Genomic DNA, 15,464 nt, shown 5'->3' on the forward strand with positions numbered 1-15,464 from the left:
TCCAGAGATGCAGTGTAACCGACACCATTCAAACAGCCAGTAGTTGTTTGATCAGGGACAGACTGTCTGGCTCCAGGATAGTTGAATGGGACCAGACAATCCCACCCCCTTACTGAGACAGACAGAAGGACAAGGGAAAATCTTGTGGCATGGCCATTTTAGGGCAATAGTCATATTTAGTAGCCATACGCGGTAAACGCAAATGGACACACTTGAAATATAACAAAACTGGTAAAAATATAATCATTGTCATGAGCTCCTCTTTCGGCACATATGAAAGTAACTAAAAAGCTAGGGTGATAAGTGTATCCCCATTTAACTGCTTTGTAAGTTGCTGTGTGCAATGTTACAAAAAGTAAAAGACAAAACATGGGAAACATATTTTCTCAGTACTGGTCGCCTGAAGGACTGATCAGTTTCCCCATAACAAATGAGCAAAATATTAGGGGAGTGAAACTTCCCTGTATAAATTGAGGACAGGTTCAAAAACAAAAGCAAAAGGTTTGTGTGTCCACAGAACTATGGGGACAAAGTTGTCAAAAGAGAAATCTTTCCTAAAGGAATGCACTATGCTATGGTGCTCTTTATTGACCTCCGTTGATAAAAAGGATGTGTATATGCTCCAGGGTTTAAACTTGTGGCTGTAATATTTACAAATCTTTGGAGCAGGTGCATTAAACTACTATTTCATTACTGAATTGAAATCAAATTGAATTTGAATTAAAAGAAGCCATTTGTGTTATAAAGAATGTGGTGGTATTTATGCGCGATGTGATGAAACATGTACAATCATTGCCCATAGTATTCACAAATGTCGATCCTTAGCATCAAGCTTTCAGAATTTTACATTGCAGTACCTCTTTGCAAAATATGTTTTTATTTCTCTGATCTCATCTGTTGCCTCTACAGGTCAGCAAACCACAGCCACATGATGGCTCTTCTGCAGCAGCTCCTGTACAATGAGTCACTGTCCTTGTCTTGGAAGGATGTCATTGTGCCCGTGGTCTGCCAAGTGGTCCAAACAGTCCGCCCAGATGTCAAGAATAAAGATGATGACATGGACGTTCGCCAGTTTGTCCACATTAAGAAAGTAAGCCTCAGTTCTTCTCCGACATCCATGTGAAACAAGGTGTGAGAGGTCAGCAATGCGAGGCCAAATGTTAGTGGAACACGGTTCTTGGTGAACAGTTAGAATGTCTCCCTTTACAAGATTACGATTCACAATAGATCTCTTTGTCAGGATGACTTCCCAGTACTGCTACTGCTGCTTAAACAACTTCCCTCTACCACAGTGTGCCATGAGGACCTTCTCCTTTGTCTAATAGTACTCCACTCGTGCTACTCAATCATGCATCTACTAACAACCTGATATATATTACTACACCTTTAGCACTTTGTGATGCAACCACGGCTTCAGTACTTTGTGACTCAAAATAGGTTTTGGTTCTGACAAGATTTACTTCAAGGCACTTCAACACCTTGAAATAGGCAAGGCACTCTTCCTCTGAATATTTCTCTTCAAAAGGGGCAGCCTCTTTGCTTCTCTTGTCTGTCTGCCACAACAACAACCTAGGTTTGCCTTTAGGACCCATTTTTCCTTTCTCTGACAGTCTTAGGCAACATATATTGTGCCAACTTCAAATAATGTTTTTGAGCAGCAAGTTTCCCTTCCCCAACTTTGCCTTCATTTCTCTGCCAACTGTTAGCCACACTTGTATTTTACGCAAGGTTAAATTTCTATTGGGGTCATAGTATTGGTTAGATGGTTTTCTGGCTTTAAGAAATGCTGCTTTCAGTCTTAATAAGGGAATACTCTTGGCTTGGGCAATGCTTGCTCTCTCTCCAACTGGAGATACAATGTTTACACACTTGACTTCTTTTATTAGCAATTGTTTTTAGCGTGTATAAAGATGCAAAATTCACTGTTCCCTTGAAAAGCGAAATTAGGCACACGCGACCACTTCTTCATAAGGTTTACAATGTTTTAAGCGTATCACTACATATTATCCCCACCAAAAATATTGCCATTTATATGGTCGTCTGGAACGGCCATAGGCGATATTTTTGGGAGGGATAATTTTTGAGGTTTTTAGGAGCAGAGGATGCAGGGGTGTCCCCCGCTCCTTTAAAAATAATGCAGCGGTTGCTGGGGTGTCTCCCGCAGGTTCCATGCCTTAATATCGACGCAAAAATATGGCGATATTTTTGTATGGTGATATTTTCGCGGGGATAGTAACACATGGAATCGTTTTTAAGGGTTTAACAGTGGCTTTCTGCAGCGTTTGCTCTATAGTCCACCTAACCAGAGTAACATGCATCCATGCTTTTAACACTCTTTTGTTCGGGTTAACAACATACATGTATTAGGTTGGATGAATGCCTATCAGTACTAGAAAAGTATTCTAGCCATACTAAAGAAATACTTAATAAACTAGAGCAGAGGATGACATAATCGTTTCTCCAGATTTTCCCCACGTCTCAGTGTGATAAAATTCTTTTGCATAAAAAGTCTTAAACTTACTCCAAGTCTTTGTCCCTCTGTGGTCATCCTTTGGTTTATTTTTTTAAACTTTGTTAAGATTCACGTCTTAATCAAGTACATTTTAACAATCAAAATATTACAAAAGGCATCTGTAGAGTCTGAAAAGAGAACTGGAAAACGGAGAAATGCATAAATCTATCTGCATTCATCAAAACAATATAAAGGCAATGCGAGGAACCACTTAGGATTTTCTGTTTACTGCACATTTCCTTGCATCTTTATGGAACCCCCAAACTTGTTACTTTTATTTTTAATTGTAACCTGCTCTTTTTGCAGTGCAGTGAAGCCTTAAAATAGACTGGCTTTTGCTAATCTGGTATGGGGAAACTAACATGTCCTTCAGGCTGTCGGTACTGGGAAACATTGTTTCCCTCAGTCGTGTAACTGTGTTACTACTTTTGGTTACATTGTATCACTTGGGGTATTTTTTTATCATTGTACAATGCAGTTTACACTACAGTACAATGTGGTACAATGTTGTGTTGCCCTAGACTAACACTCAGAGGATTTTTGGTTAGTCTAGGTGTGCTAAAAGAGTAATCTGGTGGCAGCAGTGACTTTTTCCCTCTCTTTGGGGCTTTTCATTTTAGCTTTACCGTGTTTCCCGCTTTTGGCTACTAACTGTGGCTAGTGTCCAAACATGGCCGTGCCACCTGTTTTTTCGTCTGTCCTTTTGCCACCTTGTTCTTTAGTCTTCTTCCTGGCCTGTGAGGCCAGGAAAATCCTTAGAAGGGCTTCCAGTGCCCGGGTAAGCAGAAGCTTTTGGCATGCTACTGGAGGGCTGTGTGTTTGCTGGCAGGATGTGGGCTGGGACTTTCTGTTCCCAATCCTCAAACTGGTTTCAGGGTGTAGGAGTGGTATGTATGAATGTTCCCACCAATGGTCCTGATTGGACCAATGCTGGGCTGTGTGTGTGGGCTTGTCCTGTCATTGGGTAGTGACAGCAGCAGGTTTTACCTAGCTTTTATGATGAGAGGAACCTTGCACTCATTGCTCTGAGATCCTGGAGAAACCTGAAGGAGCCAAGACTCCTATCCAGCTGTGAGACCTGCGAAGAAACCGGAGACCCGTCGGAAGGAAGGCTGGCTACCAACTTCTGCTGCTGTCCTGGAGGAGCCCTGTCTTGCTTAAGATCTTTAGCAGTCCTGTGAGGGAGCTGGGACCCTTGTAATGGAGGGAACATCCATTCCTGATGTCTGCTCGATACCCGGATGAGCCCCAGGACCGCCTTGTGGCTGACCAGCTCCGATTTTGGGCTACTGTGCTGCCGGCGTCACTGTTCCAAGTTTTGACCTGGAACTTGTGGGATCCTCACCTGGCCCTATGGGACTAGCCTCTGTGAAATTCCGTCATCCTAGCTTCAAGGTGACCCGAGATCAGAGGGAAAGTCAGACCGCGGCAATTCAGTCCCTTTGCGTCGCCGTGCTGCAGTGACCACCATCCAAAATCGCTTACCTGACCACATTTGGCGGGAAAAGCAACCTCAGACCCTCTTTCTTTGTCCTGCCAAGTCTGGGGAAGAATCGGACTACAGGGGTACGTTACAGAGCGTCTTGCCTATTCCTATACTCCCATTATAAGTCAATGGGCTTATAATAAACTTTATTCTAACACTTTTGGCTTTGCCACTGCTTGCTTGCACAAGACTTCTGAAAGTTGGGGCTACTTCAGTTAGCTAGTATAACTTGTACTCTAACCATAAGAATCCTTCGCTGGACCCCATAGACCCTACCTGCGTTTTTTTCTGCTTCAAAGGTTCTGTGGAACTTTTACCCTAACTATTGGGCAAAAGGCCCCAGACAACTTAGGGCTGGACAATTTAAGTTAGGGATCATTTTCTGTGGACCTTAAGTGCATAATAGTAACCTTACCTTTCCTTTGCTGGAGTTTGTGTTGAATATTATGCCCTTTAATAAGTGAATGTATATATGTATCTATGTCGCTAGTGTTGTGTGATAACCCTACTTGCCAGTTGTCCTTTTTCTATAGTGTGGTTTGTCCAAAAATAATAACCATATTTATATACATCATGTCTAAGTGAACTCATTGTTGACCCTTTACAATCTCACCACCTCTGAAGAACTTAGCCTAGACTGCCTGTCGCTGAACTGGTTTGGCTCCAGCTCCAAAGAGTTGTCACCTGTCACAATATAGGTTGACCTTCTATACATCTGTCCACCAGGCCACAGTATAGAAAATCAATCCTAACAGCAGTCATGCAAAGCAACAGGTGTGAGTACCGTTAGTGAGATTTATCATTGTTATGCTTCATCCCCTCTCCTAGTGAGAATCCCCGCCCGTGCACTTTTTGCTGGACTTTGGACCTTTTTCTGAAATCCTGAATGAGTGGAGCTTTTTTTTTTTCATCCGTTCATTCTTATGAGCTCTGTCTTTTGGAACTATATTCTTTGTATTCTACCTGTCCTATGGTATCTATTTTCCCCCATAACTCTTAAAGGCATCTGTATTTTACTATTGCAGCACCCAGCTCCTTATGGGCAGTTTGCTGGGCACCCTTAGGATCCTCCTTTAAGATGTGTCTCTTTATCCTAGAGTAACTAAAGTTCTTAAGGTTACTTAGTATCTCTCCTAAAAGTTATAGTTTGAGAGATTGCACACACCACACTATGTGGCATGCCAAAGGGATACCTAGTATCCCCTTTCCCTCTGCTCCTGTGACTTTTTAGTCACATAGTTAATCTCCTAGTTAAGGCTGATGGCAGTGGACGTGTCCTACCTACTATTGTGTGATTTTTCTACCGCAGCCTATGTCTATAGCCTCGGTAGTGCACAATAGGGGCACCCACGTACTAACTTTCACCATTACTAGCTTGGTTCTTCTTTGTCAGACCTTTCTCTACCATTCTCGTAGGGGGAGGCCTGTGTGTGTGTTTTGCCTTTGGCTGGAACCCTTGAGTGTCCCTGCCAGGCTCCAGAGTGTCTGGGCAGGTAGGAAGTGGCAGAGGAGTTTTCCACCACCCTGTCATTTGTCTTCCAGAGTGCCTGAATGGCACCAGCGTCCACTGGGGGTCTGGCTGCGTCCCTTTCTCTAAACTGCTGAGGAAGATTGCAGAGGAGTGAGTGCTGGAACTGGATAAAAGGAGAGTCTCCTTATGTGAAAAGCAAGTCGACCACTTGAAGCTGAATTAACCAAAGAAGACTACCAGTGACACCTGCAGACCCTTTGAAACACTGTGAAGCAACCACTGCTTTCCTGACCCTGTGTTCTGTACGACAGAAGAACTCTGAAGAGGGCAACTGCTTCCCTTTGACTGGTGGGAACAACCAATCCCAAGACGAACTTTGATTTGAGCCATTTCCCGAGGTCCTGTGAGTTTCCATAGCTGCGGAACCCCAATACCAGGAGACGTGCTGCCTGTTTCGAGTGCAACGTCGTGGAAAAGCCGAAGCCCTACAAGTGTTTGCTGAGCCCTCAAGGACGTTCCAGTGACACAATCCAACTTGTCCAGACCCCCTCATCAGCTTGTGTGACTGCGGGAACTGAAGATTGACAGGACGAATTGCGTCCTTTGTTGGTGCTGCAGAAAAAGCGCAAAACTGCAGAGTGGCTAAAGAAGTTGATGAAAGCTGTGCCAGAGGTCCTCCCTCGAGACTGCTGCTGAAACATCCTGTACCTTGTCCGCCTTTTGTCATCAGACCAAGGCATATGGAGGTTGCGTCCAGAGCTGCAACATCGCGGAACATCCACCACAAATGTTTTCTTCAAACCTAAGGTACTGTGAGGAGAAAAAAGGTATTGATTACCTTATTCCATAAAGTCGCTCCATAGTGTTATAGTGCACGTAGAGGTGTCCAAGGCAACCCCTCTTACCTCCAACTGAAACTGCTGCTTGTGTCCTTTTAGCACGTCCTTTAACAGGGTCTCAAACGTTGGTTACGTCTACTTGTATCTTCTTTCCTAGAGACAAAAACGTAGAAGTATACACAGGAACGTTTGACTACTTCTGCTTTTTAAGACTTTAGGCTCCCCGAACTGCCTTTAGCGAGGGTTGCGTTTTGGACTTCAAAAGATTTGCTCTGCTGGGAAACTGCCTCTAGAACTTAAAGCTCTGCTAGGAGAACACTAACCAACTTTTTTCCTTCCCAAAAATCACAATTTTATATGTTTGTTCACTAAATGCAATTACTGTATTACTTTGTGGGTGCGTGTTATTACTGATAGTACAGGAGACTTGTCAAACTCCTGTAACTATAGTGCATATTCATCAACTATCTACTTCTTGGGGGAGGATGGATAGCTCGGGTACAACGCGTTTGTCTTGGAAGCAAGACAATGTTGTGTAACACAGGTTTTAATCCTGATCCCACGCTTATAAACCACTCACTGATATTAAGCATGTTATAAATGAACAAAAAATAAACTAAGAAGTGGCCTTTTGCAAGTATTAAAAGTATACCTATTTGTGTTGGTGTATTGTGCTAAGAATTTAACAGTGACTTTTGTGTAAATATAATCTATATTTTAATATTTTAATAAAAATGTATGTGTAAGTGTTCCTTTGATGTGCATTACTAACTAGGTTCAGTGTACTTATCTACAGCTCTCATCTTCGTCTTTAGATATGCCTGACTGCTCTGTCACTCTTCCAATTTCTATGAGTAGTACAGATTGATAATAAGAGTTAGGGATCTACAAACCACTGGGATAGCTTACTATACTCTTACCGCCAAGTGGGACTTTAGGAAAACTCCTCTTACACATACTGCATCCATTGGCAACAACACTAGACGTTTAACTCCACTATGGTGGGTCTAAAGGCTCCTTCGCTGTTGTAGTAGTCTCCATAGCCTGCGCATTGAGCAAAGCCAAAAATGGGGCCAGACCAGATTTTCCGGGGTCTAGCCGAAACAGTGGCCATGGAACAGTAGTCCTGTTCCACATCACAGGACCAGATCATAGGCTGTTTGCAAGTTTCTAAATTGGATCATCTTAGAACAAGTATTTATGGCACAGACCCTTGTGGATTTACCTAGCTTAGCCCATTGCTTATCACTAAAATCGATGCCAGTATCCTCCTCCCATTTTACACTAGAGTCTAGTTTATCCCTTGCATCCTACTCCTGAGGCATGCAATAGATAGAAGAAACAAGATTGCACGCATTAGCTGAGTGGATCAAGAAGTGCAAGTGGTGTAGTCAGCAGTTCAAGTGGGAACTCACTGCACGTAGTCTAAAATACTGCAAATGAGGTGGCCACCAGGGGGCAAGATGGCTGCCTGATCCATAAACTCCCCATATGGCCCCGGGATAAGTCCGGAGATGGAGCGAAAAAACGAACGCTGCCCCCTCTAAATGAGGAAAATCAGCTTTTGGAACTTGCAAGGAACCCTAGGACACCCGACCGAGATCTGGAGGCGCTCCTGATCCGGAGATATTCGTTGGAGGAATATGATGCTTCCCCTCCCGCATCTGGCCCTGTGACGCAGTGAGCCGGGGAACGCAGAGCTGACTTTTTACCCTGCAGGGGAGGAGTCCTCTGCCGCATCCAGCTTGCTGGCCCGGCCGTCTGCAGCCGTGCCGGGACATCCAGTGGGGGAGCTGGGGCTCCCCTGGGGACCCTGACCACAGGACATCGCACGGAGGGGACCTACCTGCTCTCCGCATCCAGCGTGGCACAGAAGGGAGGGGCAGGCCGAGATGCAGTGCGGCCTGAGGCGTTCCTGGGCCCCCGCCAACCAGGGGCTCCAGTAGCATAGCCTCGCTCTCCTCTCCCCCACCGGCGGATCTCTTGGCCTGCCCGGGCTGTCGCGGGAGCGTGCCTGGGCCCCTCCCTCCCTCCCCTCCCCTCCCCTCCTCTCCGCTCCTTCCGACTTGGGCCCAACGTCGCCTGGGCATCTGAGGAGGTCGCCTTGGACACCCGGAGAATGCGGCTGTCTGAGTGGGGCGGCCCCGAGGGGGAGCGGCAGGTGGGGCCGTGGCACAACGGCAGGGAGCACTCAACGGCCACTGCGGCTCTCCTCTGGCTGCCCCCTTACAGGCCTGGGCCAAAGCTGGAGCCTGCGTGGGCCCCATGAAGAGAACTGTCTGGGGCAAGCACCCACGGGAAGCAGGGACTGTAGGAGCCTGCCTCCCCAGTGAAGGGACACGCATGAAACCCTGGTGAAGGGAGTCCTCGCTCCACCACCCCGCCCCCGCTTCTTGGAGACAACCCTGGACACCATCACAGACTGCTGGACCTGAGCGAACACCCCGGGGGCCACCACCCCAGCGGTTTTACAACTGGACCCACATGCCCATGAGGGCCCAACTGTGAGTACCAACAAACGTCAGGAAAGGTGACACAGACTACCCCCCCGTGTCACTGCCCCCCTTGCCACACTTGGGAGGCGCAGGCAGGGGAGTGCCAAAATAAGAGGATACCCCCGACACTGAACCCAGAGGTATAAGCAGGTAACCACCTGGGGCCCTAAGCAGACTGACATAGAAGGCATCAGAGCACCTCTCGGGTGCAGACCCGAACTCAAAGCATTGCTGGTGGCCAGGCCCGGATGATTGAAGGAGCAAAGCACACTGGCGACTGTAAAGTTGGGTCCTGTGGACTGTGGGAATCCTGAATATGTGAAATAAACCACAAGGACTTGCCTACCACGTAATATATCACACAGGCTGGGGCGGAGGCAAGGGGGCAGGCTCTGATTTCGGGGAGATACCAACTGGGGGCATCAAGAAACCACAGAGATCTAGGGGGAGAAGCAGCCCATGAGTTGGAAAGAAACCCTAGCGAAATACCAATTCACACCTGGAGACCCAGCGATGGGGACCGGAACCTCCTCCACCCCGGCTCCCGACATGAACACCATGCAGAACAACATTCAGACGATCCTCTGAAATTAGAGGGATGAGACAGACATGGGAGCCAAGCTGGATGACCTCACAGCCAAAGTCTCCAAGCTGGAGGACCGAATGGAGGGGGTGGAAAACAACCAGGTATCTACCGTCCTCCTTGAAACACAGATGGAGGTGAGATTTAGAGAGATACAGCGCCGAGAGGGAGAACTCTGTCTCAAGGTCGACGACATGGAAAACCGCGAATGGAGAAACAACCTGCAGATCTTCGGCCTGGCAGAGGTGGAGGGGGAGACCCAGGCGGGTCTAGAGGGCAAGGTATAAGATATCAAGATTGTCCTAGGAACTGACTCTGGGGAGACAGTCCTGATCGACAGGGTCCATTGGGCGGTTGGAGGCGGAAGGGGTCCACGCTCAGTGCTGGCGAGATTCCCCTACTACAGAAATAAATTGAGGGTACTGGAGAGGGCGAGGACCCTGAGTGACATAGAATACAGCAACTCAAGGGTGGCAATCTACCAAGACCTGTCCACCCTCACACTGCATATGAGGAAAACATGTGTGGCAATCACCAGATGGCTACAGGAAAAGGGGGTCCGATATCGCTGGGGTCACCCATTCTGTTTAGCTTTTGAATGGCAAGGCGAGAGCCACCAACTCGTGACGGAAGAAGATATCCAATGAGCCATTGATGAGCTAGTTGGGGATCCCCCAGGAACATCCAGAGATCAGAGTGGGACTGACGGGGACCCCAGCTGGGCCCCACAGGGCCCTGATCTAACTCAAGGGAAACACAAGGTGAAGGACACTCGGAAGTTCCAGAAAACTAGGCACCCTCCGGCGGGCCGTGGTGGACCCCCATGATCATAATGTAAAGGCCACGATGTTATTCTCTGTAATGCAGTTGCTTACACAATCCCCAGGGGGTTCTCCAAGTTGGGGGAATCATATGTTGCCCTTAGGTGTTGCCACAGTTAGTAAGGTTTCTTTTTAATGGGCACGACACGAGGTTTGGGACCCACCCGATGAGTCTTGAGGAGTGTTGTGTCTTGGGGGGGGTGTTTGCACTCAATCTCCAAGACTGGAGAGACCTTCTCCGACTTACACCGAAAGCCAATGTGCGGAGGAGCTCACAGTTGGTGGGGCACACTGTATGTTGTGGGCATTTAGAGGAGAACATCGGAGGGGGACCATCATTGGGACTCCGATCTTAACCAAAATCGGGAAATGCTCTTGAGTGGAGGATGGGAGGGAACGTTCCACACCACCAATTTTCCCGGGGCCAGGGTACTAACCCTGGTGGTTCGTTGACTAACCCCGACGTCTGTCTGGCGACGGAGATGAACGCCTTACAAAATGGGTAAGGGAGACAGGGGACAAGGGATGGGGAGGGGGAGGGACAAGGGTAATGGGGACACCACGCCATGGAACTGTGGGTCAAGCGAAGAGATGATACAGGGGGACCACACTGAAATTTCACAGGACAAGGGTAGTGACGATCATGGTTGAAGGCTGGATTGGTACTCTCAACATGAAGGGCCTAAACTCACAGAACAAGTGTTCTCTCACAAGCAATATGTTCCATAAACAAAAACTGCTAGTCCTCTTCTTACAAGAAACACACAATAGGAGTGGGGCAGAGTCGACAATAAAAGGAAAGGAGATAGGAACTTTTGGGCCTCGCACAAATCCTCTAAGAAGGAGGGAGTGGGTATTCTCCTTGGAAAATCAATGCATTTCACCAAGGTTGAAACGAAAAAGGGCTTCGGGGGTAGATTTCTGGGGATCAAGGGGCTATCTCAGGGCGCACGTGTTACATTGGCCACTCTGTATGCACCCAACGTTGGTTAAATCAGGTTGATCAATAAAGTACTTAAGGTCATGGACGAATGGGCAGATGGTGCGATGAACCTGGGTGGAGATTTTAACATCATCACAGACCCCAGATTAGACTGGTGGTGCGCTAAAGGGGTAGGGCCAAAGGCACCCACTAAGGATAACCTCGCCATGAGGGACCTCTTACAAGAATACTATTGGGTGGATGTATGGCGAAAATGCTGGCAAACTCCCGGGGGATACACGTTCTTCTCCCCCCCGCACCAAACATATACTAGAATTGACTTACTATAGATATCAGAGGAAGGCGGAGGGGAGATTGGAAACCCTGCGGTTGAATCAGTGACCTGGTCGGACCATGAGCTTCTCTTTATGGACAGGCGGCTCAAGGGTGCCCCGAAGTCATATAGGTGGCGCTGTAATGACACCCTCATGAGGGACCAGGTGTTCAAAGAATTCTTACGGAAAGAAATGTAAGCCATCTTTGTAACAAACGACACAAGGGGGATCCCAATGGCCACAGTTTGGGAAGTGGCAAAGGCCACCTTCCGGGGTCTTCTTATTGCAGAGGGCTCGAGGAGGAAACGGGAGAGAGCGCTAATAGAATCCAAACTCTGCGAGGACCTACAGGTAATGAGGAACCGGAGAGGGAGGCATTGGAAAGGGAAATATCAGAGTAAGAGGTGGAGGGGGCTATTAAATGGTTGAAGGTGGGTAAGACCCCAGGGGGGATGGATATACAGCCGACTTCTTTAAACATTATCAATCGGTGCTGATACAACCGCTAACCAAGCTGTTTAACCAAATTAAGACCCCGGAAACCATTCCACCGACATTCCTACAGGCCATGATGATCACGGTGATACCAAATCCTGGCAAGGACCTGGCGGAATGCGGCTCTTATAGGCCTATCTCACTCTTGAACGCTGATGCGAAGATCTTTACCAGGATCCTGGCAACACACCTAGAAAAGTGTCTCCGCCGACTGATCCACCCAGACCAAGTCGGTTTTGTGTTAAACGGACAGGGAGCCGACAGCATGCGCAAAACCATACGCATACTAAGTTCAAAAGAAGTCAGAACAGAGGGTGCTCTTCTCCTATCCCTGGACATGGAGAAGGCATTTGACAGGGTGGGTTGGGCCTTTATGGAGGGGGTTTTGTCGTACCTGGGGATGGGGCCTAAATGGCGGGGGTGGATGACTGCCCTTTATTCTAACCCTTCAACAAGAGTGGTAGTAAATGGTGGTGAATCAGAAACCTTTCCACTGGAAAGGGGCACGAGACAGGGGTGCCCGTTATCTCCCCTTATATACGCATTGGTGATGGAACCTTTAAGATAGGGAAAACCAACTGTAAGATAAACCTATTTGCCTATGACGTGCTGCTATATCTCTCCAACCCACCCCAATCGGTCCCCAAGGTACTGAATAGCCTGGAACGATATGTGACCCTCGCGGGCTATAAGGTAAATTTGGAAAAGTCAGTCGCATTTATAGCGGGTCAGCTCGATGAGGTAGAGAGGTACATTGAGGACCTCCTGTTCTGTAAACAAGAACCTAGGCACCTAGGGATCCAGATACCACCAGACCTGGCAGACCTTTTCAACACAAATTACCCTCCTCTGTGGTCAGCGATTAAGCGAGACTTAGAGCGATGGACGAAGTCTGGCCTCTCATGGATGGCACGCCTCAATTCCATTAAAATGGTGATCCTCCCTAAATTATTGTACGTACTTCAAATGCTGCCAAACCAGATACCGAAGCTGTTCCTAAGGGCCCTTCTCCGCTACCTCTGGGTGGGAAAGTCCCACAGAATCGCCTACGATACATTGACAAGGCCCAAAGATGAGGGTGGAGTTAGATTCCCAGACCTAGACACATATAAGGCGTCACAACTGCGAATTCTAGTTGACCACCTGGTAATGGGCCCAAAGAATCAGTGGGTAGTGGGTAGCATTGGACAATGTGCTTTTCTCCTCGGTCACATTGGACGAATGGTTGTGGGTCCCCAAGGCACGCATCCCGAGGAGAATTTTGAATCACCCAGTCCTGGGGGTGCTGTGGTCCATATGGAAAGAGGGGGGTTCTCTTAGATGGCTCACGACGTGACCCTCGCCCCTAAGCTGCATCTGGGCTCCCCCACTCTGGGATGGAATCAACAAACCATTAGCTTTCCAATAATGGTATGAGGCGGGACTTAGTAGGGCGGGGCAGCTTTGGGTGGATGGAGTATTTATATCCCTGAGAGATCTGAAGGACGCCCTGGGTCTCACCAAACTCTCCCCTTTCCGATATTTGCAACTGAACGGAGCCCTTACCGAGAACAGATTGTGAGATACCCTTAGGAGAGACTTAACAGACTTTGAGAAATTTCCAATCACTTATAAGGGGACTAAAGGTGTGATATCGAGGCTTTACGGCCTTTTGCTGTTCTCTGCCCCGCGGGATCCCCCACCCGCACAGGTTCAATAGGAAAAAGACCTAGACACCCCCATCACTGATAGGAGATGGACCAAGATCTGCAGACAGGCCAATCGCTCCACATCTGCGCCCCAATACCGCCAGCAGGCCTTGAAACTGATCCATAGATGGCATTACCCCCCACAGAGGATAGCCAGGATGAGAAAGGGCTATGATCCGCACTGATGGAAGTGTCACACTGAAAGGGGGGACTATGTACATATGTGTTGGAAGTGTCACGTGGTACAAACCTATTGGATTGAGGTCATGTCTTGGATAAAAGAGGTTGATGGCATTGAAAGAACCCTATCCCCCTGGCTAATTTTGTTTGGCATTGAGGTGGAGGGAGGTCCGAAGTTGACGCACGATCACATGTTACAGGTCATGCTAGTCGCTGCTAGATGTTTCTGGGCCCAAAAATGGAAGACACTCGGACCCCCCGGGGAAAGGGAGTGGGTCTCTAAATTATGCGCCGTATATGACATGGAATTCTTGACCCATCTGATTGATGAATCGGAGACTAATATTGAGGGCCTATGGGCCCCCCTTCGTTGACAAATATGGGAGAGCCGCTTAAGGGGCATGGAACACTTTAGATGGATGCTGGGCCTGAATACCGCGTTTGGAGCACCCTTTCCCGAGGACTGGGGGGGCCCGATGGGGCAGAGGACTCAATTTCCGAATGTGGGGCTCTTCTTTTTTTTTCCAGTTGTTTTTTTTATTTAGTTCGATCAACCAACTTTTACAACTTTTTTTTTAAAAAAAACATAAAAAATGATATTTACAATAAAATGTTTCATATGATTAGTTAATGCTATTCTTACATTGTACAATTAATTGGTACATATAATTTCTATTTCACTTTGTTGTAACTTAAAAAGGAACTTTTACATAGAATAATGTGATACTATAGTCTCAATTTTTTAGAAAAAAAAACAACTTGGTGAAGAAATATCATGACAGCAATTCTTTTCGCTCAAACAATAACTCAAAAGTGCATATTGGACAGATTACAGAGTAATGTTTCACAGCTGAAGACTTTTTTTCCATTTTAAATTGACAATGGCAGAGTAAAAGAGACCATCTCCTGATTTGTATTCAGTTTTTGTGTCAGTAAGTATTTGCAAGTAACCATTTAATCAATTTGTATTTGGCTAAGGTCAAAGTTCACGCCTTCCAACTTGTGATACATAGTCTCAAGTTGACCATTTATAATTGCTAACAGTCTACAAAGAGAAAGGATGAGACTTGTTGTAGTTCCCCACATGAAAGCTATCCAAAGCCACTCCCGTTCAAGTGAGTTTAGGCCTAGATCAGGGGCGTCAAAAATCAGCAAGCGATTTGCCTCAAAGTGCGGGCAGTAGATTACTAGATGTTTTGTACATTCAGGTGTAATTACATTGTGACAAAATCTACAACCCAATTCACTCACGGATTTCAGATGAGGATGCCAACAACTAATTATTTCAAGAGTTAATAGTTGATTTAGTTTAAATCGAAAATAGCTCTCTCTAGCTTTGTTGCATGGAAATTGGATTAGATAGGGTTTCAAGGGAAGTCTACTGGTACTAAATGCTGCGGCTTCTTTATAAAGATTAATTTCAGACATCCCAGTTATAGTCTTGCACCAATCGTGCTCGAAGGTACGAAATTTGACGTATGTTTGACGAAATTCCAGGTCTGAAGGTTTTAGTGCAATTTCATCTAACAGCAAAATCATACTTTCATAGTATCTTGTGATGGATGAAGGTGAGGTGCTAGACAACAACTGCCCAAGATATTCATATAAGCAGTTTGGTGGCGGATGTAGCATCCTTG

General features: G+C 46.9%; 1 protein-coding gene across 7 annotated transcripts in view; it reads left to right on the forward strand.

Annotated features, from left to right (window-relative positions):
* Positions 1-15,464, forward strand: part of PIKFYVE (phosphoinositide kinase, FYVE-type zinc finger containing) — a 1,728,392-nt gene that overhangs the window by 570,518 nt on the left and 1,142,410 nt on the right. For all 7 annotated transcript variants that reach the window (XM_069615611.1, XM_069615606.1, XM_069615608.1 and 4 more), the window contains one exon: positions 910-1,090. In XM_069615611.1, coding sequence (XP_069471712.1) covers positions 910-1,090 — 181 coding nt within the window. The remainder of the gene's footprint in view (positions 1-909; positions 1,091-15,464) is intronic.

The sequence above is a fragment of the Ambystoma mexicanum genome, chromosome 9 (genome assembly GCF_040938575.1).
Source record: "Ambystoma mexicanum isolate Mex_15411 chromosome 9, UKY_AmexF1_1, whole genome shotgun sequence".
Classification (NCBI taxonomy): domain Eukaryota; kingdom Metazoa; phylum Chordata; class Amphibia; order Caudata; family Ambystomatidae; genus Ambystoma; species Ambystoma mexicanum.